The 25,353-nt window shown below is 27.7% G+C and overlaps 3 protein-coding genes across 4 annotated transcripts; all 3 read right to left on the reverse strand.

Moving 5' to 3' along the window:
• Positions 1-4,602: 4,602 nt before the first annotated feature.
• OCT59_029083 (uncharacterized protein) lies at positions 4,603-5,471 on the reverse strand (the record flags this gene model as incomplete). 2 transcript variants are annotated; one of them, XM_066141369.1, is made up of 5 exons in its annotated part: positions 4,603-4,664; positions 4,746-4,796; positions 4,871-4,912; positions 4,977-5,078; positions 5,441-5,471. In XM_066141369.1, the coding sequence occupies 5 exons, from the start codon at positions 5,469-5,471 to the stop codon at positions 4,603-4,605; spliced, it is 288 nt and encodes a 95-aa protein (XP_065994467.1). The 2 variants fall into 2 exon arrangements, with proteins under 2 accessions (XP_065994467.1, XP_065994466.1); XM_066141368.1 differs by lacking the exon at positions 4,603-4,664 and having other exon boundaries at positions 4,761-4,796; positions 4,875-4,912.
• Positions 5,472-13,011: 7,540 nt separating this feature from the next.
• On the reverse strand, positions 13,012-13,350 carry OCT59_029084 (uncharacterized protein; the record flags this gene model as incomplete). Its single annotated transcript, XM_066141379.1, has 1 exon — positions 13,012-13,350. One exon carries the CDS (start codon positions 13,348-13,350, stop codon positions 13,012-13,014), a length of 339 nt encoding a protein of 112 aa, XP_065994468.1.
• Positions 13,351-16,384: 3,034 nt separating this feature from the next.
• Positions 16,385-17,627, reverse strand: OCT59_029085 (uncharacterized protein; the record flags this gene model as incomplete). The annotated part of the gene is made up of 3 exons (XM_025329540.2): positions 16,385-16,951; positions 17,030-17,103; positions 17,246-17,627. 3 exons carry the CDS (start codon positions 17,625-17,627, stop codon positions 16,385-16,387), a joined length of 1,023 nt encoding a protein of 340 aa, XP_025167435.1.
• Between the last annotated feature and the right edge of the window lie 7,726 nt (positions 17,628-25,353).

The following is a 25,353-nucleotide window of genomic DNA, read 5'->3' on the forward strand; positions in this document are numbered from 1 at the left end:
TTGTAAAAATAACCAATGTTACTTTTCATATATTTTAAAGCAGCTAAATGTTTAACTCCAAAGTAACGTTAATACTGAAAAATAAAAATGAGATCATTTGATCATATTAGATATGGTTTGATCTTCGGTATAACGAACTTTTTTTTATTATATACTATTATATACGGTAAAAATGAAAACTTCGGTATAATGTTATATAAAATTTTATAGTAAAATCGGTATATCAAAAGATTTTAATTATTAATGAAAATGGTTATATAAAAATCTTCGGTATATGGTGATCTTTGGTATATCGTGGCTTTGGTATATCGAGAGTATACTGTATTTGTATTTTGTATTCATAATTTTGTTATAGTGAATATGTTACAAGGCTAATAATAAATAAATGCTAAATATTAGAATATACTATCATATCGAGTTGATCTTTCATTTTTATTTATTGATAATTGATAGTAGATAATATGAAATTTGTGACACAAAATAAAATGTCTGATTTGTACCGGGTCTTATACTTATATCCGGATCTTAACCTTAGACAATTTTTTATATCTAATAAAATACCCGGATCTTTTGACGTGAGTGTACTGTAATGTCGGAATTATCTAGTAAATTTATTAAGTATAGGGCGTAGTTTTATAATTAGTTTAGGTGTATAAATTCTATTTGTTAGCTTGAAGATAAGAATGCCGAAAAGCTTGTGTAATGTGTTTAGCTTTGATCGTAGTATTATTTTAATAAATTTGTTGATCGTACTAACCATGAAATTCAATATATGGTTAGTTTGATGCCCAAATATAGCTTAAACTTTTCCAGCATTTTTATATTAAGCTTGAAGCTTGAAGCTTGAAGCTTGAAACTTATGCTTAAGCCAAAACTTAAGTATATGCTTCAAGCTTCAAGCTTCAATCATTGGATCCGCAGTTAGCTTCTCTACGGATGGCAGGTTAATATATATATTTTTTTTTTTGAAAAAAAAAAGTGATTCTTTTCAAAAAAAATGATGATCGTGTACGAGGACCCAGAAATATATATAAGAGGGTCAGGTTTGAGTTTGCGTATTTTGAACTAGGAAAATCATGAAAATCTTTCCTTTTTTAGATAATTTTTGATAGTGCCAGTCAGAATTTTATTTCCTATTATAGTAACCGACTGGCATTATCATAATTCCGGCCCTGAAAAAATGCGTACAGCTCATAGTAAAAAATTTTTTTCATCACCTGACCCCTATATATATATTTCTCGGTCCTCGTGTACGTAATCATGTACGTAACAAAATGGTAATGATGATAAATAATAATTACATCAAAATATTTGATCATAAAAAAAAATGATTCTATTTTTTTATCCATTTACGATTTATTGTCCAGATAGGTACCTACAAAATAAAAAAAAGGCGGAACATCCCTGTTTCTGAAAAGCGACGTGAGACGATATTTCCTTTTTGGAAATTAATGTAACCAAAAATTTTCCTTAGGAATACTATTCCTTTTTTGTTTGTATAACATAACTGACGAGTGGGAGAAAAGCTACACAATTACACAATTCAAAGGAGTCTTAACGTGACACCATATGATTACAATGATTTCAAATAATATAGATAAAGATAATACAACAATATAAAAATATATATATATATATATAATGATATAGTATTTTAGGACAATACTCATACTGAATTTTAAAAAAATATTGTTAACACACAAATATGGTGAAAATATTGTCTGTATGAAAATTCTTTTGTATGTTGTGATGTTTCAGCTCCTAAAAAGTGTAACAAAAATTTGACGTATTGTAGATCAATTACAATTGTTTTTTCAAACACGGAGACATGCGTAAATGCACACAATATTAAACATTTTTCAATCCAAAAGTATGAAAAAGTATAAATTAGCAAAAAATTTTCTTAAGAAGACAAAAAATTAAAATTCAATCAAAAAAAAAAAAAAAGAAAAAGAAAAAATACTTTGATAGTTAAAATCAATTAAATTCTTTAAATTTCCTAACAAAATGAATCAAACTGAAGTTACCATTAAACTATCCATTCCATCTATCGCAACTGCTGAAGCCACTGAAAAACCGGGTGAATCTGGTGGCTGTACAATTATGTAATAAAATAAAATTCTTTACATTTACGAATTTTATCGTCAGATCTGATTGGAAATTAAACATTTATGTATTGTTAAATAATCATTTGTCTATAGTTTATCTATTTATTTGTAATAATACATTGTACTTTATATATATATATTTCATTAGTTTACTTGTGTTATTATATTATCAAATTACTTAATATTTAAATCACTATTACATATTTTGTCATTTAGGGACATGTTTTAAAACGATTTCGGCGTTTTATAAAACATGTGTTAAAAAATGTTTTAAAACACTTCGATATTATAAGCTTAATGCTTTAAATCTTAAATTTAGGTTAAAAAATCAATTTATATATAATAAAACGAAAACTGTTTTAGAACATGTTGTTTTAAATTACGTGCCATACCTATCTGTATTTTATCATTTGTGTATTATAAAAATTACAAAAATAAAATCACATCTTTAAATTCATTATTTAAAATGTTCTAAATTCTAATAATTTTGGCAAGTTTGAGGTTGAAAAAAAATCTTTTTGATGCAAATACACAATATTTATTAGGACCAGTTGATCATCTTTATAAGTAACGAAAAATTAACATTTTTGTTAGAAGATATCATTTCTGTAAAAGATTTATCCGTAATTTCTACATTTTGAGGCTATAAATTCCGTGAATATAATACATTTACGGAAATAACAGAATAAAAAACACGGAATAAATTTATTATAGGGAATCCTATATTATTATTAAGATAAACACAAAGTTAATGATAATTAAAAACTCGATAAAATATATATTATTGTAAGTGATCATCTAAACTCGAAAGTATAATTCTAGTTAAAGATTTAAGATTAACTGAAATTTATTGCATATTTATTTAGATCCTCACGAAATTGCGCAATAAAATATAATATATACCGAGTTTAAGACGTAAGTTCAACTGAATTGTTCTATATTTACGGTAGAAAGATACTAGATGTTAACGTATAACTGGATTTGGCAAAATTTAGAATTAGTATAGACGAGCTTTTTCCGTATCAAATTCTGTTTTAGATTGTAAGACTCATTTTGATGCTCTTTACAGTTACAATATTTTTTAATACGAGGTAACTCGTAATGAATACCATTATGCTATTCATACAATTTTACTATATCAGCTAATGTTCTACTTTCTTCTATCTATTTAATAGGCTCCAAATGTATAACGTCGATGTCCTCAAATGTTTTTATATATATCTAGTTTTTTTAGAAATGATTAACTACATGAGTATAAACTGGACATATGAAGATGATCGGTTAAATGGGGCTTATCGCTTCATCTAAAGAACAACTGGAAAAGAATTTTCAAATCGCCAACTCATTTTACGATATGGCAAACATCTCCATCAATCATGACAAATATGTCATCCTTACTAACAACCCAAAATTTTGTAATCAAGAAATCCTAATGAACGTCTCTTCTAACAAATCCATCACAACTCGTGTCGCTTCACGTTCCGCGGCTAAAAGAATTTTTGGTATCTACATCACCGCGTTCAATACACATACACTCCCGATCACCTTATTTACATTATCAATCGCGTTCTTTTACCAAAATTGGAATATATTAACCAGTTTACTATCCTTACTCAACAACAATGCGATTCACTTCTTGCTCCTGTTAAAAAGTTATTTAAACATCATTTAAAACTTCCTATTATTACTCATAATAATATTATTCACAACAAACTTTTTCCGAGTATTAATAGTTTCTTTTTTAATCAATTTTATTCTCGTTGTTCTATTACAAATGTAATTTTTAATACTCCTCTCTTTACCCAACTCGGACTACAAAAAATAATCAATACTCAATATGAATATTGGCTTCCACATTTTCCTTCTCCTAAGGATTTACTTACACCCCATTTACATAGAAATCAATCTCTTATCACACGTCAATTGTGTTTATATAATAATTTTCATATTAATTTTATACCTCATTGTAACACTTTCATTCAAGGTGGAACCACTTTAGTGATTCCTTACTTATAAAATTATCAATTTAACAGCATCTGACATTTCAAGTTTGAGGAAAAAAAGAATAATGCTTATTGATCAACTTACTTCAGTTGATGGTAACTACTTAAATATGTGGAAAGACATCAAAATTACCAATACCTCGTCTAACTACAAGGGTCCTACACCAACCCTATAAAAAAATTGGATACGTTTTTTATATAGTTTTTATACGATTTTTTTTTCCTTAGAAATAACGTATCATAATAGGATACGGAAAAATGCACAATTCCGTATCACTAAAAATATGGTTTGGATACGGAATTTGCACGGAATTCATATGGAATTTACATGATTTGATCACTGACTTTATCACGAAATTTATACGATTTGGTCACTGAATTTACTATTTGTATTACAGTTTACTATAATTATATTTACATAAATCTTATTAAATTAAATAAAAAATAAAAAATAAACAAAATACAAATACATTATGAAAATTCCATCCTTATTAAGGCCACCTATTGCAACCAAAATTATCTATAAGTTCAGGTTCATTTGGAGTCAAACAACCTAAAAAAACAAAAAAGAACGTCTAACTTAATTGGAAACAAAACCCCCCCTTCATATAGTATCTGCAATCGTCCAAGTCACCAAAGGTCAGCATTCCTACAAAAAAAGAAAGAGAACTCCAGAATGTCTGACCTACATAAATGAAAAGAATTATGAAGTATCTGATGAAAAAGAAACTAAAACAACAAAATAAATCCAAAACTAACCTACAAAAAAAGAAGACTCTGAAGCAACAAAACTGAAACAACCTACAAAAAGAAAAGAATCTGAACCCAACTTACAAAAAAAAAAAAAAAGAAAATTTGAACTGACCTAAAAAAAGAAAAAAATCCTGAACAATCCTACAAAAAGGAAAGGACTCCCAAACTGATCTACAAAAAAACTGAATCTTCTCACAAAAAAAAATCTGCTGGCCTATGAAATAAAAAAAGGGATAAATATAAATAAAAAAGAAAGGGGAATAAAGAATAAATCAAAAAAAAATATTTTTTTAAAAAGAGGGTAACGAAGTTAGGAAAGTTAAAAAAAATTTTTTTTTTAAAGGGAGGACGTCAAAGTTAGAAAAATAAAAAATTTTTTATAAAGAGGAAATAGAAATAGAAAGAAGAAAATTTTTAGAAGAGTGGGAATAAAAGAATAAAATCAAAAAAATTTTTTTTTAAAAGGGGTGGCCGAAGTAATCATTCCTAATTTTAGGTAATCAAGAAGTTATGGCTAAATTTATACTTGTTGTTATAATTTATATAATAACTAGAATATGCGATTTGCCGGGGGACTTCGTCCCCCAGGAGCTATTATTTTATTCATGGCTTATAGTTTTAAATATACAAATAAAATATATAAAAAAAAGTATAGAAACTTGGAATATACTAATGTTTTTATTTTATAAATTAATATGTTAATTATTTTAATAATAAATATTTAATAAATTTTACATTTATAAAGGTAATGGAACAGCAGCTTTTTGTTCTAAACGTTTATATTCTTCAATCATTGACTTATCTGTAATAAAAGCAGAAGGATGTAAGGAAGCTATATGCAATTTAGATAAATCTGAACATCTACTTAATGCAGTGTATGCTTGGCCAGCAGCAAAAAATTGGTTATCAAGACTTACAGAAACTTCTGGTAAAGTTAAACCTTGTGTTTTATGAACTGTAAGTGCAAATGCATTTTGTAGAGGAAATTGACATCTACTTGATGGCTTTCCATTAATCATAAATGTTGCAGTTTCTTTTTTAATTCCAATATCAATAATACCACCTTTTACACTAAAGGCTATTCTTACTTCTAGATTTTGTAAATCAAGGTCAGTTATAACTCCAATAGTACCATTATATATATTTTGATCTATTAAATTATTTTTAAGATACATAACACGAGCACCTTGTTGTAAACGTAAATGACTGGGAAGATTAGTTTTCTTTTTAAAAAGTTTTTGTGTATCATCTGGATTGTATTGTTGGTTATCAATATAATCAATAGCTGAACTAATTAGAAATTTATCTTCATTTACTGGTAACATATTACAAATAATATTATTAATCCGATTGGCAGTTTGGTTATATCCAACAATATTTGTAATATTAAGAATGGTGTTAAGAGGTTTATTATGATCAAAATTATTTTCTTTTTCATATAAAATAGTCCATGTAGTTATAGAAATATTACCAAATCTAATTTCTTGTAAGGCATTATAATATTGCATATCTTGATTTTGTCTTTGTGGTTCTTTTAAAAATAAAGGATAAAAGAGTTTCCATTCTGATGATTTATATACTGGTGAGCCAGTTACTGGAGGTAATTGAGCTAAATCACCAACAATTATTACATTTAATCCTCCAAATGCAATAGTTTGTTGCTGAATAATAGAAAACATATCAGAAATAAAACTAAAAAGAGTAGCTGATACCATAGAAATTTCATCAATAATTAGAGTATCTATAGTTTTTAAATATTTGAAAAAATCATAATCATAAAAAGCTAAAGATTGAAATCCACTGTGTGTTTCATGAATCCTTAATGCAGAATGTATAGTTTCACCTCCAATATTTGTGGCAGCTATACCAGTTGGAGCTAGTAATAAATAATTTGACCTTTTACTTTTTAAATCATTAATAATTAAATTAATTAAAAATGATTTACCAGTACCAGCTGATCCAGTAATGAAAAAATATGGATGTTTGTTTTTTTGATGACTTGGGCCCAAAATATTACGAATTGTAGAAAGAGCATTTAATTGATCATTTGGAAGAGTTAATGCATTACAATGGGAATAAATAGGAGGATCAATTCGTAAGGAATTAAGTTGTATTGTAAGAAGTTCTGTTATAGAAGCTGGTATTATAGTTTGTAAATTATTAATTAAAGATTCTAATAAATTATTAAATTGAAGATTTAGCTTTAATTGTTGTGAACGTAAAAAATCTTGGGTAACTTGTTGTATTTCTTCTTGAAATTCAGGATGATGATGCAACCAATGTTCTCGATATGTTGAAAAAGTGCTAAGTAATTCTTCTTCACTTTTGCAAGGAATTTCAAGTAAAAGTTTTTGATAAAAAAATAGTTCTCCATCTTCTAATTTTAAATGTCTAAATCTAACTAATTTTTGATTTGTTCTTTTAATTACATAATTTCCTAATTTATCAATATAAATAAACCGTGAAGTTGTTGGTCTAGTTATTACTACTTCATAATTTTGAAAATATTGTGGATAAGTTAAATTGCTAAATTCTTCTTCTTCTGGACGATCAAAATATTTTTCAATATGATTTTTCCAATAAGGATCATCATTTTCATCAATTAAATAAATAGGTCGAATAGCTTTTTGTCTACTTGTAGGAGGATCAGTAGTAAGATATGTAACAGCACAGGAAGAGTTACAAATAGTTTCTCCTAATATTAAGAACATTAATTCCATAGATCCTAATCTTCGAGCTACTATATGTTCTTTGAACTTGTCACCTTCTTGTATATTGAAAACATGGGATGGTTCTGATTTTGCTATATATTTTGTTAAATAAAAGGCTAATTTTCTAGAACTAACATATTGTATATTCATATGAGCATTCCAAATCATTAAAGTTTGTGGATGATAAGGTACTATCCATTGATCTTCAGCTTTAATACATCTGTAAATATAACGTTGAGTATCAATATCAAAATATGTAACTGGAGAAAAAGGACGAGGAAATCCTTTTTTACAAGTATGACCTAAAGTAGCTGGACCTCCACATTTTGCACTACATGTATGAACTTGATTTGCTTTTACTTTTTCATATAAATCAGGTTCAATATCTGGATCAGGTAAATCAGATCTTATAAGATTTTCAGCAATCATTTGTTCAATAGATTTAGAAACCCAATATACACCATGAGTATGTGCTGCACCACGATTTTGAAATTCTACTCTTTCAAAAAAGTTAGTTAAATTACCCCATTCTGAATGTTCAGGATTTTTCCAAATATGTTTTTTAAGTTGCTGTAAACGGTGTATAAAATGCAATGTAGTATGTAATGGTCTATTTGTTGGAATAGTATCATGATTATCTGTTGCTTTTAAAATTTTGTGCAAATGTGTCCAGTGGCTTTCAGCCATTGTAAGAGTAATAAATAGTGATGGTAATCCAAATGTTGAAATCATTGTATTTACATGAAGTTCTTTTTCATGAAAATATGTATCACCAGTACGAATAAAAGTAGGTAAAGTAGTTGTTATAGATTCATCTATTATAAGTCTATTAGAATAACTTGATGTTTTTATAATTTCTGCTGCAGTTGGTGGACGATAAACTTCATCAGCCTTATTTTGCCTCCAGATACGTTGATTATTTTGGTGATTACGAATTTTTTCTAATTGTAAATATGACCATGCTAACCATTTAGGATGAAGTCTAAATCGTGAATCAATATTTAGGACTCTTTGCTTGATATATTTGGAATATGTTTCATCACGAGTAAGATTTGAATTAGAAGTATTATCATTATAATGTCCTTTTCCATTTGGGAATAAATCAGGAAATAATAATGCTTCTAAATCTGGATCATTTATAGCTAAAGGTAATAAAGTACTATCTGGTGTTCTGATAAATCCTGCCATTAAATGAGAATAATGGTAATCTTCATTATGAATTTCAACATTAAAATTAGCATTAGGAACTACAATATCATTTGGCAAATATGGTGGTGCAGAATTATCATCAGGTAAATGAAAGGCACTAGGAAATGGATTAGCTGTTTGTGAACCAGGTAAATCTAAAAGATGTGAATAATTTTTTAAAAAGGGGTTATGTTGTTTTAACCAATTGGCTGCTTCAATTAAAGTATCATCAAGCCAAGAATTATTATTTCTTGATGAATTATTATCAAGGTAAGCACCAAGCATTCCAGAATATAATGTTAAAGCACGCATATTTTTTGAAAGGTTCATTGATCCAGTTAATGTCCTGTATTCTGTATATATGGCACTTTGACCAGAAGTTCTACCTAAAGAACAATGTATAAATACGGGAGATAAATACATTCGTTTTCCTATAGGTATGGCTTGAATTTCATTTGGAATGGGATAAAGGAATGGAAATGCATATCTAGTACTAGGTTTTTTACATGATAAGCATACAGCAATGCATTGTGGAGGTTTAATGTGAAAAGTTAATAATGATTTAGGTTCAGTTTCTGGATATGCTTGCAAAAGAGGGTAAGAAAAATTATCATTATAAGGTAACCATTCACATTTCTCAGGATACATTAGACGACCACAAAATGCACATACAGCACAAACAAATTGATTTAAAATAGATAAATTGAAATTTGATAGCAGGTTTAAGAATTTTGTGCTTGGTATCCAAGGGTCAATGGGTGAATAATTTAAAATAATAGGCATTGAATTTTCATGTTGCCAAGATTGGTGAGACTGTAATTGATTTTGTAATTGTCTTAACATAATTTCAGAATCGCTTTGACGATCAGTAAGAGGATCTGTATCAAAAGTATAATGTTGATATGTATTGAAAGACATAGTAATTAAATGTAAAGTTAAAAAAAAATTATTAAATTTCTAATTTTTTTTAAAGAAAAAAAAAAGGTCAGAATATGCTTCATTTTATACTATGTTAACTGGTCGTGATCGGTCATGACCATGGCTGATATTGGTCGGTCAAAGGCTTTGTGATCAACTATCTTAAATGCCTAAAATGTTAACTGATCGGGATTGATTATGATTGTGGCTGTCTGGCTGATATTGGTTGGCCAAAGGCTTTGTAATTAACTATCTTAAATGCCTAAAATGTTAACTGATCGGGATTTGTCATGGCTGTGCTTATTTTTTTTTAAAGAAAAAAAAAGTTCAGAATATGCATCATTTTTTATACTATATTAACTGGTCGTGGTCGGTTATGACCGTGGCTGATATTGGTCGATCAAAGCCTCAAAGGCTTTGTGATCGACTATCTTAAATGCCTAAAATGCTAACTGATCGGAATTGGTCATGGCTGTGGTGGTCAAAGGCTTTGTGATCAACTATCTTAAATGCTTAAAATGGGCAGAATGCTGAAAATGTCGAAAAATGCCGAAAAATGCCGAAAAATCAAGAATGCCGAAGGCTGAGAATTCATTGATTTTTGTGCGAAATGTACGAATTTTGGCAATTATTATAATATGAATTTTAAAAATTTTTATTTTATGGTAAAATCATTACATTTATTTTTTATTGTTTTACTTAAAAAGAATTAGTGATTATATTAACGAAATCAGTGACAATTTATTATCAAATTTCTTTTTGGATTTTATTTTTATTTTTTCTAAAAATATTAATATTTCAATTAATCAATTGTTAATGATAAACGAAAAAATAAGTTTATCGGTGTCACGTGCTTTCAATAAAAAAGTTTTTTTATTTACAAATAAATAATTAATAAATCATTTTTTTAAATTAGAACACTTATTTTTTAGTAATTTCATAAGTATCATGCTTTAATGTCTCTTAGAAAAAAAAGAATAATAAATTTTATTCAAAACGAAAGTTTCAAAACGTACTAATCCGAAAAGTTTGAATAAAAAGAAACCGAAAAAAAACTTTAAAAAAAATTAAAGAAAAAAAATTCAAAGCTGTTTTAAAATTATTCATCCAATGAACCTATTATATTTGAAAATAAAAGGCGATCTACGATAAGTAGAGAAAATGTTGTTTGAAGACGACATTTATCAACCCATGCAAATCAAAGCGAAGGACCTATAGAAAGAAAAAACGAACTGTTAGAAGTTTTTCAAGATTAATAAAAAGGAAATTAAAAAATAAATTTACCAAGAATCCAAGATAGCAAAATGAGATCGAAGAAATCTACAAAACAAAAAATAAAGAAATGTTAATCTATTTTCAAGAAAAAAGATAAAAAAAGTTTCGAATTTACGTTATTATCAATCATCATTATAATTCGCTATCTACTTCTAAATCATTGTTCTCATCTTTCTTTTTCGTGTCTTTGTCCTCTAAATTGTTGTTTTTGTCGTCTAGAACCATTTCCACTTCTCTTTGTGTTGATTGGTTAGACTATGGAATCATTGGGCCATTATAATAGAATATTCATCTGAATTATCCAAATCGAAACAGGAACAGAAATCTACGAAAGATAAAACGGAAACGTTAGTAACGTTTCTTAAGTTAATTTAATTCCGAATAGAACGTAACCTTACAACTTACCCAGGTAAGTTCCACCGTTCCCTACAAAAATAAAGGAAAAAGGAAACGTTAGCAATGATGTTCCTTAAGCTAATTTCGAATAGAACGCCACTCTTAAAACTTACCCAGGAAAGTTTCAGGTCTTCAAGGCCGTTCCCTACAAAAACAAAGGAAAAACAAAACGCTAACAATGTTTCTTAAGCCAATTCCGAATAGAACGCCACCATTACAACTTACTCAGGTAAGTTTCAGGTCTTCAAGGCCGTTCCCTACAAAAACAAAGGAAAAACGAAACGTTAGAAACGTTTTTTAAGTATTAAAAAAAACCTTTGTCCCCAACTTACGAAATCATTTCCAAGACTTCAAGAGTCCGTTCCCTATAAAATATAAAAAATAAACGTTAATAAAATTTCTAAAAAGTGAATTTAAAAATTTTTTGATATTTACCTTTCAAGTCGAGTCCTAAATAAGGTTCCGTGTTCCCGATTTTATATTTGAAATTTTTTTTTTAAAAAAGAAAAATCGAAATCTCGAAATCCAAAAAAATTTATATAAAAAAAAATAAAAATCCGGTTTAAAACCGAAAAAAATAATGAAAAAATAAAAAATAAAAAAAAATTCGGTTTGAAAAAAACCGATAAAAAAAATCAAATAACAAAAAAAGCCATAACGGGAAATAAAAAATGTTTATATAAAAAAAAAAATTATATAAAAAAAAATATTTACCGATACGAAATTTTTTTTTATTTAAAAATCGGAAAAAAAGAAAAAAAGAGATCGATAAATAATTTATCGAATCTGATTTATTTAGTCCAATCAAATTTGATTGTCAAAAATTATTTCGGTCATTCGTTTCGACGTAATTACAATACGGCCTTATGCGACATTCGGAACTACAGTATTGGAATCTTTTTTTTTTTTTTTTACAATGACAAACGCATATTTATTTAATTATAATACCTTTGTAAATGGTATATTGCGCACAAATACAAATACAAGCTATAGAATAATCTCAATATACCCATTGAAATTGAGTAGGTAAAACCCACTCGCTCTCTCCATGTCAAAGCGACTCCCGTCCCCGATCAACACCTTTAACCACTACACCAACCTATTTAGAACTATCTACATACATGGGTATATCTCGCTAGTCTATACTATACTACCCAAACTACTTTTTATTTTTACCCTTTTTCTTTTTTTCGGCCCATCCAGGGTTCCCGGCCCAGGGTTCTTTTTCTTTTTTAACTTTAACTTCTCTCAAACCGTCTTCTGATTCTTTGAAATCCACGTCGCTGCGTGTTCCCTGTATACGCTTCTTGACTTCTTTTATATAATCTTCATCCTCCGATGATGATGACGATGTAGGCGGTAAAAATCCACTACCCTTCGATATAGCAAATGGGTTACGATTCGTATACAGTATCGTTCTGAGGATGAGGATTTGAAATTAGTGTAGTATGATTAACAGTTTAATATACATCACTTATTGTTAACAAATATTTTATTTATATAAAGAAAATGCGAAATACAGATAAGAAAAAACAAAAAGAGAATGATATATTTATAAAGAGATATAAAGGGATATAATAAAATGGAAAATAAGAAATGTAGAGAACGAAGAATCAAAAAAATAGAACTATCAAAAGTAAAAAAGCGAAATGTAAAAAGCTAATTAGGGTTATCTGAATTATTATTGGAATCAGTGGCGGCAAGAACGTCTGAAGCGATATCTGCTAATTTTTGTAATTTGTTAACACGAAAAGATGATCTTGTTTTTCTTTTTGTAGGTTGTTTGGGTTGTTGCAAGTTTTTATGGATTGTTTTCGCGTTAGTATGTGTGTTTGCTGCTGGCGGAGTAGAGATTGTTTTCGTGTTAGTATGTGTGTTTGCTGCTGGCGGAGTAGAAGAGGAAGTGGTATTTGTTGTTGAAGTAGGAGGTAGTTGAGGCTTGATGGGTGATGCATCAGGACTTGAAACAGGTGATTTTAAGGAATTTAGCCATGGCATACGTTTTGTTGGGGATGAAGTGATAGGAGATTGTTGGCCTCGAAGGAAACTAAAGTTGTGTAGCTCTAAATAGAGCTTGCCTTCGATTGATGATAGTGTGCCTGAAAAAAAAACAGATGATCCTCGTTTAACAATGGTGGTTTGATTCATAAACCTGCTACCGGTTGGATGAAATAACGTAATTGGCACTTCAGTAGGTTTATCTTTTGATAAATAATCGGTAATAACACATTCTATTTGAACACCAATATCAGTAATTAGAGCAGGTTCAGATGCCATAGCGACACCAACTACATTAATTTGGTGTACTGGAAGATTTTCGGGCAATATATCCAAAATAGTGGCCGAAGTTAAGATAATCTAAATTGGTTAATAATAATTTTTTTCAATATTCTTTCCCTTTTTTTCTTGAAGTTTAATTAAAATACATGATTAAATTTTATTTATTTACAAAAATTGAATACTTATGTCAAGTTCATTATTTTTAGCACTTTTACTAAATTTAGAATTTGCAATTGATAAAACTTGTCCTTCGCTCAATTTCGGTACATAACATGGCTTAGTTTCGTCTACAGGATAAAATACTGTAATGTTGAAAGTTTGTACAGCCTCTCCTTCCTCCTCGAGCCGAGCGTATCCAAGAGCAGAACCCACGAAAAAGTCACTTGAGGTTCTTTCTTTGTAATCTGATACATATAGTATCGTCGAAAGTTGGGCAGGCATTATTGATATATATATATAAAGACAGGTAAAAGAAAATAGGAAAAGAAAAAAATTTTTTTTTCATTCAAATTAAAAGGACTAGATAATTTATTTTAGATAAAGATAAAAAATAATCGGTCATTTTTTTTCATTATCTATGTGAATTTTTTTTTTTTTTTTTTTTTATCATTATCATCTGTGGAATGTATTTTTTTAGAAATAACAACGAGAAAAAAATCAGAAATAGAAATATAGCGCTATCATTTTTTCAAAAATCACAGAATCATATGATTTTTTTTTTTATACAAAATTTTATCGAAAGAAATTGTAGCCACACTTTTGAAAAAATTTTTTTACTAAACAAAAAAAGAAATTGTAGCCACACTTTTTTGAGTCACACTTTTTTTTAGTTAGGGGAAAAAAAAAAAATTTTTTTTTCATTTTCGTTTTAAATTTTTTTTTCAAAAAGAAAATATATAATAAAAAGATCAGCAAAGATCAACAAAATCGAAATGAATGTAAAAATTTATTAATTGATGCCATTAAGTTAACGTACAATGAAAGTGGCACAAAAGTGAATAATTTTCAATTTTATTTCTATGATATCAAAGAAGCAATATTGCGATATTGCGTCTATAGCAATAGCTATAGCTATAGCAATAGCAATAGCAATAGCTATAGCAATAGCAATAGCAATAGCAATAGCTAATAGCTATATAGCTATAGTATAAGATTCAACTACGAAGTTCACATGGTGCATTCCCAAAAAGATGAAAATCTGCATGAAGATCGGAGGACAAACTACAAATTAAGCGAAAAAGTGAATAAATAAGGAAGGTCATGCAGGATGATCACCACTTCAGAAATATACTATCGCCAAATAGAAATTTTCAAAATGCAATTTCTCAATCAATTTGGCGTAAAAAATTACGAAATTACTATCAAAATGTTTGTCTGCTGAAAAAAGAAGGAAAATTTAGAAAAAATAACAAAAATAAGACAAGAGAAAAGAGAAGAAAAGGAAAGACAGAAAGGAAGATCGGAAGATCAAGTAAGGGTTTATATAAAAAACAAAAAACGTATCATAACAAAACAATAAACAATCACGTGATCTCGTGTTATGATACGAGATTTTTGTAAAATTATTTTCTAAAAATATTAAGTTTAAAAATTCCGTATACATTCCGTATGATTAATTTTTTCCATATATTTAAAAAATGTTCAAAAATGAATTGCTTATTTAAATATACGGAATTTGTATACGGAATCTATAGAAACGTACATAAAATGTATACAAAACGTATCCTTTCCGTATACATATTTATTATAGGGCAAGTTGGTTTATACGATTACAAGATCTTGGCCTTATTGCGGATAGTTATCAAAAGTTACTTAATCAACCAGCCTTTCTATCGCCCTAAGAATGAATGGACGATCCATCTATATAAAAGGTTAAAGTAGAAAAGGAACTAAAAGTAATAACTAGAGTACGTAGCAAACTAATAGTGTTTTGATTTCCTAAAAATAAATTTTCTATATATAAGGAAGAATGTGAGTGAAGATTAAGTGAAGATTAATATTAGGGCCAATAAATTCATATCGGCATTGATTGAAGAATTTTCCTCGCCATCAATAGAACTTTGCTGAAACGTATTAAATTGTGCCAGAATAGTAAACAAATCGCGAATTTTAGTAATCAATCTAGTCTATATGCAGTTACTGCGCATTAAGTCGATCACCGATCTATTTTTCAACCAATCCAACAAATCGTCACGAATCTATTATCAAAATCGTTACGACTTTTAAAAATAATTTTAACTACATTTATAAAATTTAGTAAACGTAATGTATAATTGTATAAATATATTGTAATTGCATTATTAAGACTTCGCAAATAGATTGTTAAATTTGGTAAATATGAAATAATACATTATAACCTTGAGTAAATACTTGTTTCTTATATGTCAATACTTTTCAAATCCGTGACTTAAGAATCCAACGCTTAATTTGAAGTTAGAATCTACAAAGAAAAAAAAGAAACTTTAATAAAAATTTCTTTAAGAAAAATAAAAAGAAACAAGTTTTGTGGTCAAAATTTACCCATGGATTCAAAGCCAAAATCCTGCTCGCCATCTTAATTTTATTATAATCTCCATTTCGGTAATGGAAGGGGAAGTAGACTTTGCGTAGAGCCCGATTTATATTGATTCAAAGGTCCTTCAATTGTTCCAGCAAGAATAGGAATGAAATAAATGTTTGCAGGTGAACTACACATAACTCCTCCAATGCCATTAATAAGTGTCCTAAAGGCTTTTGGATTGTTATCGTGCAATTAGTTTAACTCGTCAATACCAAGAACCAGGACAAGCAGAGGATTAGATTTTATTTCTTGATTCTTTTGTATAATAACATCAGCATAAACAACTCGGATAGCAGTGCTCAGAGTAAAGTATGAAATGTTCGAATAATTATTGCAGAGTGATTGAAAGTGAGAAAAATCGTAATCGCCAAAGTCATGTTTAGGTTTAAAGTACTCAAACAGAATACGAATTGCAAGAGATGCCTCAGCACCAATTGTTACATCCATATCTCTAGCAGGGCATCCATTCCCGTAGGTGGTGTTTATGACTGTCATATTGGTGAAAGCATCCCGTATTTCATCATCATCAGACTCATTAGCATATTGAACGAGCAATCGTTCAACTTCATCCAGAAATCTGCTTTTTCCAACTCCAGGTCCGCCCGCTAAAACAGGAATTGGATGAAGGCCTTTGTCACTTACATTACGATTTTTAAATCGGGCTGCGATTCCATCTAACATTGTAAGACCATTCCAAAGGGCATCAATAGTGTCATCTCTTTGAAGAAACTTAAAGTCTTTGCCATAAGTTTTAACGAGCTGAAAAGGTCAATTTGATTTTAGTCAAAGAAACTAAGAAATACATTAATAAGGAGATGACAAAGCTTGAAAACTTACTAGGTCTCGACCACGGTTCAATGTGAATTGTTTTATCCATTTGTAAATGGAAGAATCGACATTCCAATTAGGTCCTAAAAACCAATAATAAGTAAGAGATTTGTTATAAATTTCTTTGACATCATTCCAGGCCAATAAAAAAAGAGATCAGACCAAATCGATGTTTTGTTACTGCAAATTTCTTGTTCGAGAGGTAAAACGTTGAGAGACACTTACCAGTGGAGGTAGGGACTATAAAGATATGAATACCCTCGATATCCATTTCTTGATTAACATCGAAATATCTTTTAAGCGGGAATCGAGCAACCATCTCTTTGCCTCCGAGTTTTTCAATGATGTCACTTTTAGTAAATTCTTTAAGATTGTTTTCTTCTTCAACTTTCTTGTCGTCAACTTTCCAAAGATTCATTTCTCCAGTATTTCGAAATATATCTTTTACTTCTCCCCTATGAAAGAGCTTCTCCGTGAAGTTTGAAACTGTAAATTTAGAAAATTTGATTGCAACACCACTATCATTTTTATATGTTTCGCCAATGTTTTCAGTGAAACATCTTTCGGAAGCTTGTCCTAGAATCAGACAATTAAGCGACAACATCATTTTGTGTCTGTAATTTTTCAGAAAAGTTTTAAGAAAATTTGAGCAGAGAAATTCTTGTGAGTTTAAGAAATGAGAAAGTTTGGGAGGTCTAAGATATATATACTTTATATACTTTTCTGAATACATCGGGATTTATCTTTATAAACTCTTAGTTGGTGACACGAAATATGATATAATGATATGTTTATAAAATTAATTGAAAAAAAGTGATTCATTACGATTTTATCATTACTCAGTTTGTAATTAAGTTGGTAGTACCGGCACGTAATAAACTTATTAGTATGACAATATCTGTATTTTTTTAATTATTGTATATTTAATTCCATATGGAGTAATGAATCATCAATAAAAGTTTAGATTAAAATTCGTCTTTTCTCACATGTAATTCTTATTGTTTACCAATAGGGAATAAATATTTAATAATAATAGTCGCAGTCACGTTGTGAAAATTAGCAGTTCCCAACTTTATTGATTTTTTTAAATCTCAGAAGTGAGTTACAGAGAAACATATGATGCTATCAAAAAGGGAGGGAACGCCAATATATAACAAAAGGAGTAATATGTCCATTATATTTTGGAACATCTAAAGAGATAAGAAAATCAATTAATATCGTGATAACATGTTTCAAGAAGCTAATCTGAACTACAAACTAACCTACCTTATTATTACTTTTGCAGAATATACAGATTGTAAATATCAATGATTATTTTCATTTGATTTTTCGCTTGATTATTGCAAAAAATAATTTGCTCTTTTTGGGGAAAATAAAAGAATTTAACGCTATCCATATATACTGTAAAGATCATTAAGGGTTAGAATGTGCGAGAATTAATTATTTCCTTGTTCCGGTAATACATGTGAGTATTTATTTATCAAACTACAATAAAGAAAAAATAGTACTGGTTTATTGATCATATGAAAAGAATATAAAATACAGGTTGTAGCCTGCTATATGACAATACTATTTATTCAGTGTATTCTCTTTTTACAAGATAAGTCCGCTAATAATACCTTCGGTTCACAGACTCATCACGTGACTTTCTACAGAATAAAATATGTTATACTCACAATTAGTAATTTATCTGAAGCCCCCGTCAGTTGATTCACTTATTTAAATAAATACTCTCATCGTATTAATTACATCGTGTCATTATAAGCCACTGATCTTTTATTATTATAAATCTCCCGCCCCGCAGATTTTTAGCAAACATGTATTGTATGGTTAGCTTTGTATTTATTGTATTATTAAAACTTTTTAATGTATGTAATGTATGGTTTTTTTCCAATTATGTATGTATTGTATGATCAATGTGGTAATTTCATGTATTGTTTGATTTAAGGATAACGTCTTGTCAACAATTTTTATTACCAAATTTAACGATTTACACTTTTTTCATAATGATTGAGTACTGGCTAAAACAATTCAACGCGTATTATTATAATCTTTCTTTTTATTTAAAATTTCTACCGTGTTTATTACTACTTTTTCATTTAAAAAAATTTAAAAATAAATATTTCTATCGCGTTTTTATTGCTACAATCTTCTCTTTTCTTTTCATTTAAAATATTTCTATTACGTTTATTACTATATCTAAAGTAAATCCTGTTATTCTTTCAGATATTGAGACTATATCTGATGACGAAACTATATCTGAAAATGAAATTTAATTCTTTATGAGTCATCATCTATGAATATATTTTAAATAAAAAATGCTTAAATTTTTTTTTTTTTTTGTAAATCCTATGGCGAAAATAAGTATGCCATACATAGCATGCGTTCATTTTTAATATCCATACATGTATGGACACAATCAAAGCATACATAAGCATACAATACATACAACGTTAAGCATACACTACATGTTTTATAATCACCTAGATTTGTACTAATTAAACACGTCCCAACCCAACTACCCCAAGAACACCACCAAAAAATCTTCTGTAACGTGACTTGACGAGTTTTATTGGTCAGATTTAGTTTGTACACCATTATCTTAGAAAAATTTTCGCGGCTTTTTTCAAGAAAAATAATAAACTGAGGGAACTTTTATCTTAAAAATACTTGTAGTTTCTATAAAAAAAAAATATAAAGAAACGTTTAATTTAAATATTTCTTATCAGTTATAGTCCTTTTCACTTTAAAAAATTTATTGTTTTTTTTATTAAAATAAGTAAAGAAATTATTTATTATTTTAGAAATTTAACAATAAATCTTCGTGTTATTTATATAATTTAATAATAATAATAAAAAGATAATTTTATAATATATTAAATGGAAAAAGTCTTATTCTTATTCAAGACTTGATAGTTCACCCAAGGTTCATCAGAAAGTCACGGAAAAATGTACATTACAATCATTACATGTACATTTATGCAAATCATGTACTATATTGCAATATTCATACACTATCCTATATTGGGCGTAATACGGGATAGGACTAGAGTTTCATTTAATTAGAAGTAAGGGTCTGGCCTAGCTTCGGCTCTTACAGATGATAGGTTCTATGTTAGACGGGTCGTTCCATATGTATGGTCGATGATGTCTTTTTGATAACTCTTCCAACTTCACAATAAATAAATAAATAAATAAATATTGCAATATTCATTCTTTTTAATGTATAAGTAATATTTCATATTGATAATATCCATCATCTGCAACATCTAGTAATAAACATTCGCTGTACATAATACTGATGTTGAGTGATGTACATTATACTTTTTATTTTATTTTATTCAATATAGATGTAGACTGAGGTGATAACAAAGAAATTCCTGTAAGTTAGCACCATTACAAATAGTGAAATAAACTATACGAAAGTTGACACCCAACCTCCTAATGGAGTTGTCCTGCCTGTTATTAAAAATTATAGGCGGGCATGACCTAATGTCTAGACTATATCATAGAATAAACTGGAAAAAGAAATAATAAAACTATCTAAATTGTAAAAAAATGAAAAATAAGAAAAAAAATTAAAAATCTATATGATCATTGTAAAAACATTAAGTACTAGGATATGTAGGTCCATCCAGAACCCAGAAATATATATGGGCTCTTTGCAATGGAAAAGGGGAAAACTACTAAAAAAAAATTTTTTTAGTTAATATTAAAATATTTGGAGCATTTTTAGTATATAAATATAAATTTAATTTTTTTGGTAGTTTCCCCATTTCTATTGCAAAGAGCCCATATATAGGGGTCATCAGGTGGCAAAAAATTTTTTTACTATAAGCTGTATGCAGAAACTTTTTATATGAGTAGTACGTATAATAAACATGTAGTGTATGCTTGACGTTGTATGTATTGTATGCTTATGTATGCTTTTATTGTATCCATACATGTATGGATATTAAAAATGAACGTATGCTATGTATGGCATACTTATTTTTCGCCATACATAAGATTTGGATTTACAAACAGAAAATTTTATTTTTTATTATAAATAAAATAAATATTCATAATAATGTAATACTAGAGATAATGCAAACATTTACAATATTCATAGATGATGACTCATAAGGAATTAAATTTCATTTTCTGATATAGTTTCGTCATCAGATACAGTCTCAATATCTGAAAGAATAACTTAAACATATAATAAACGTAATAAAAATATTTTAAATGAAAAAAGAGAAGTTTGTAGTAATAAAAACGCGATAGAAATATTTATTTTAAATTTTTTAAATGAAAAAGTAGTAATAAACATGGTAGAAATACTTATTTTTAAATAAAAAGAAAAGAAAGATTATAATAATATGAGTTGAATTGTTTTAGCCAGTACACAATCATAATGAAAAATGTGAAATAGTTAAATTTGGTAATAATAAGTGTGGCAAGAAGTTATCCTTAAATCAAACAATAACCATATTTATCATACAATACATACATAATTGAAAAAAGACAATACATTACATACATTAAAAAGTTTTAATAATACAATACATACAAAGCTAACCATACAATACATGTTTGCTATATACCCAATTCATTTTTACCTTCTGAAATAATATTGTTAAATCTATATGTGTATATATATTGGATATATATCAATTGATTCATCTCCATTTTGCAAGAATTGTTGTATTTTTTTCATATACTTTCATCTAGATAGATTCCAAGAGTTTGGAATAAACTTGTATCTACTACTCTGTTTAGTTACTATTTATTTATTTTATGGATAGTTAAGAGAACTACATTGATACTTTATAGACTAAAAAGACATTATAAAAAAACATAATATTGAACTTCACCCAATTAAAATCAAGCCCTAACTAAAATTAAATGTCAACTATCAAGAAACCTGACCGAATCAAGACAGTACTACTCTGTTTAGTTACTATGTTTAGATAAGCATTATTATTATGATTTATTTATTACTAGTATTTTGTAAAATTTCATTCTTATAAACTTATATATAATATTTTTAATGACACTAGAAGCTATTTTGAAGCTTATAATTTTAATCCAAATTCATTGGTCAATACTGATGTGAACTTGATATGAATATGTAGGGCCATGTTCCATAAAAACTCTATTAGAGTGATTCATAAAAAACAGATCCAGGAGTTTGAGTGAAAACTGTAACATTGACAAGTCTACTGAATTGAATGCTTTGGAAATATCTTGGGATTTTTACCTTTGAATTTTTTTTGAAATTATTATTTCTTTAAAATTTATACCATTATCTATTCTGTAAGTTTTAAAAATTAACATTTAAGGGTGAAACAATAAGAAATAATAAAAATTAATTTATAATAGCTTATTTTATGGAAGACCTTTTATTTTTTGGCTATTAATAGCTGTAATGGCTATAATAGCTGTAATAGCTGTGTATAATGTTATTTAGTAAGTCTATTCTTTTCATGGCTAATTAGACCATTCAAGCAAGCTAATAGAGTCAAATGCTTTATTAATATTTCATAAAACAATCCAGAATTCCTTGCAGTTAATTTTGGTATCTTCAATTAGTACATTGATATGATGGGATGGATTGGTGTGGATTATAGCTCTTGATCAATTCTATTCTTTGAATACTTTGTACCTCTAGTGTTAAATTGTCTATATATCCAAGGTATTGCCTATGATTCTATATTAATATAATGTTTCTTAAATACTGTCGAATATTGATATTAATTCAGTAACTATAAAGATTATTTACTACTAAATTTATTCATATTTCATTAAATTTAGGATAATATGGTTTTAATAGTTGTAATAATAATGATCATAATGATATAATTTCTTTGATTGATTGTGATAAATAATTGTTGACAATATATATACAATACTTTTTTGCAAAAATAATTTTCGAATTTTTTTTATTGCATGAGCCTGTATATATATTGGTCTATTGCAAATAATAATTCATCTGTAAGTCCTTTTAATTCTATTAAATGTTTTTCAAAAATTTCATTTTCTTCATTTTCCGACTGTAATGAATTACAAATATATAAAAAAAGATTTCAAATAGACTGAGAATCATCAATTCGATGTTGTAATGTTCTTTGTATTTATCTTTATGAATTATGAATTACTTTTTTGTGCTTGAAATATTCTAGCATCATAGATGTCTTGTTCATTTTATGTATAAGATGAAAGTAAAAAATGAATAGAAAGTAAATAAATAAAGAATTATTTTTTTTATAATAATGAATATTTTATATCTATAGTTTGATTTAATTATTGAATCAATTTCTTTAATTATTCTAAATATATAGCTGTTTAGTTCATCATACTTAATATTGCAATATATAAAAAATTTTCTTGTACTAACATTTTTTGTAAAAATGTATATTATATATAAAGGGCTGTTTAGATACATAAGAGAGAAGCCAGTACTCGAGAGTTTGTGTTGATAAAAGTTCCGCTGAAATGGATGAAATCCAGTCAATAAACTTTTCATGTATAAAACCAAACTTAATGCTTGATCTGCTAGATCTTTCATAATGTGTTAGATAAGATTCTGCTTAGTTTACACGAAATTTTTCAAAGGAAGTGCAAAGTTTACATGTAAAATCCTTTCTTTTCACTTGATGTATATTTTTTCTTAACATAAAGAAAAAAAAATTTTTTATAATGAAAAGATTGAGATTTTGAAATCATAGAGGTGGAATGTAAATATTATGAATTTCTTAGTATAATGGATTTTTCCATGTTAAACTTTTAGAAATGATATTAAAAAATCATGATTTTCCATCATCATAAATTTTAAATTATTTAAAATCTACATTCTTTTTATAATAATATTCCTTCAAGGAGATTTTTTGCTGTTTCATTCCTTACACCATGTTCCAAAAATAGTACTGAGATATTTACAATCTATTTTCCATTTAGTAGAAATTCTATTCTGCTGTGACACTCTGCAATTTTTGTTTTGTAGAAGTTTTATTCTGATTTTTCTTTTCAGATCTTCACAAAAACCATATATACAATTGAGATCTACAATTGTATTTTTTCCCAATTTTTGTGAATTCTTTTGAACAGTTTCCACCCATTCAAATAAAATTCTTCAGCTAATATGCTTCCTAGTATATCAGCAATAGCTCTTGCATCTTCACTTTCTTGGATTATGTCAGATACACAGAAACATTAAAGGGCAATTGGAGATAAAGATGGGATAACATTAAATTTTTCATTATCACTAGTAATCAAATTGATATACATTCCAGAAGAAATGAGTTCTTTCAAAGTTGATACTCTTGCAGAAGTTACTATTTTACATGTTAAGGATGTCTTAAGTTTTGTTGCCAAACGTGAAGAGAAGTGTATTGATCAGTTTTCAAGGCTATATTGTCATTCAAAATTCCACTAAAGTCCTTGGATGTCCATTACAATTGGAAATAATTTTTTCAATAGTATACAATCTACTTTTTCTAAACGGTTATGAAATAAATTTGCTGATTCTAATAAAACAAGCCTTCTTATTAAATAGTATCCACTTAGTAATTGATCTCTGTGAGCCTGTTTTGGGTCTCCACACATTAAGTGAATCAAGAGTAGATATGACGAAATAGAGTTTTTTATCTTTATTTTGAGGATTTATGATCAAAATATTCATATTCTTTATTTTCTCAAGTATGGTTCAGGAAGATTGTATAATTCTCTAATAAAAAAGGATATTCTCTATAAGGAGTTAAAATCAGACCACCTATTAAGTTGATGTATTTGATAACCAGCAGGAATGTTGACATATTATATTGTCTTATCCTTCTAGATACAGAGGTTTTGATCTTACATTTTTACATTTTTTTTTATTAAAGTATTATAAAATATATATGTATTTATATATTATGTTTATTCCATTTTTCAATTTTAGTAACTTTTGACTGTAATTAATTATAAAAAATATTTATATTATGGGGATGAATTAAAGTTATAATCAAGTTTATGAATAATGTATTTAATTTCAATTAATTATAGTTACAAATAAATCCAAAATTGGACCAGTTGCGTTCAGCAGCAGCTGATGTTATTGGGCCTAAAAGGACTTAGTAAAATTTGGCTTCCACCAACTAATTTGAAAAATATTTGGTTCAAATTTAAATTTTTTATATTATATTCTAAGAGTATCTCTTTAAGATTATGCTCATACTATTTGTATGTCGTGTAGAGTGCAGATTCAACATGGATGTGTGTTATTGTGCTGTTATTTGTTGTATCATCCATGTATGATATTCCACAATTTGTATTTAAATTAATGGAGAATTATATTAATTGAAAATGAACAA

The sequence above is a fragment of the Rhizophagus irregularis genome, chromosome 9 (genome assembly GCF_026210795.1).
Source record: "Rhizophagus irregularis chromosome 9, complete sequence".
Lineage (NCBI taxonomy): Eukaryota > Fungi > Glomeromycota > Glomeromycetes > Glomerales > Glomeraceae > Rhizophagus > Rhizophagus irregularis.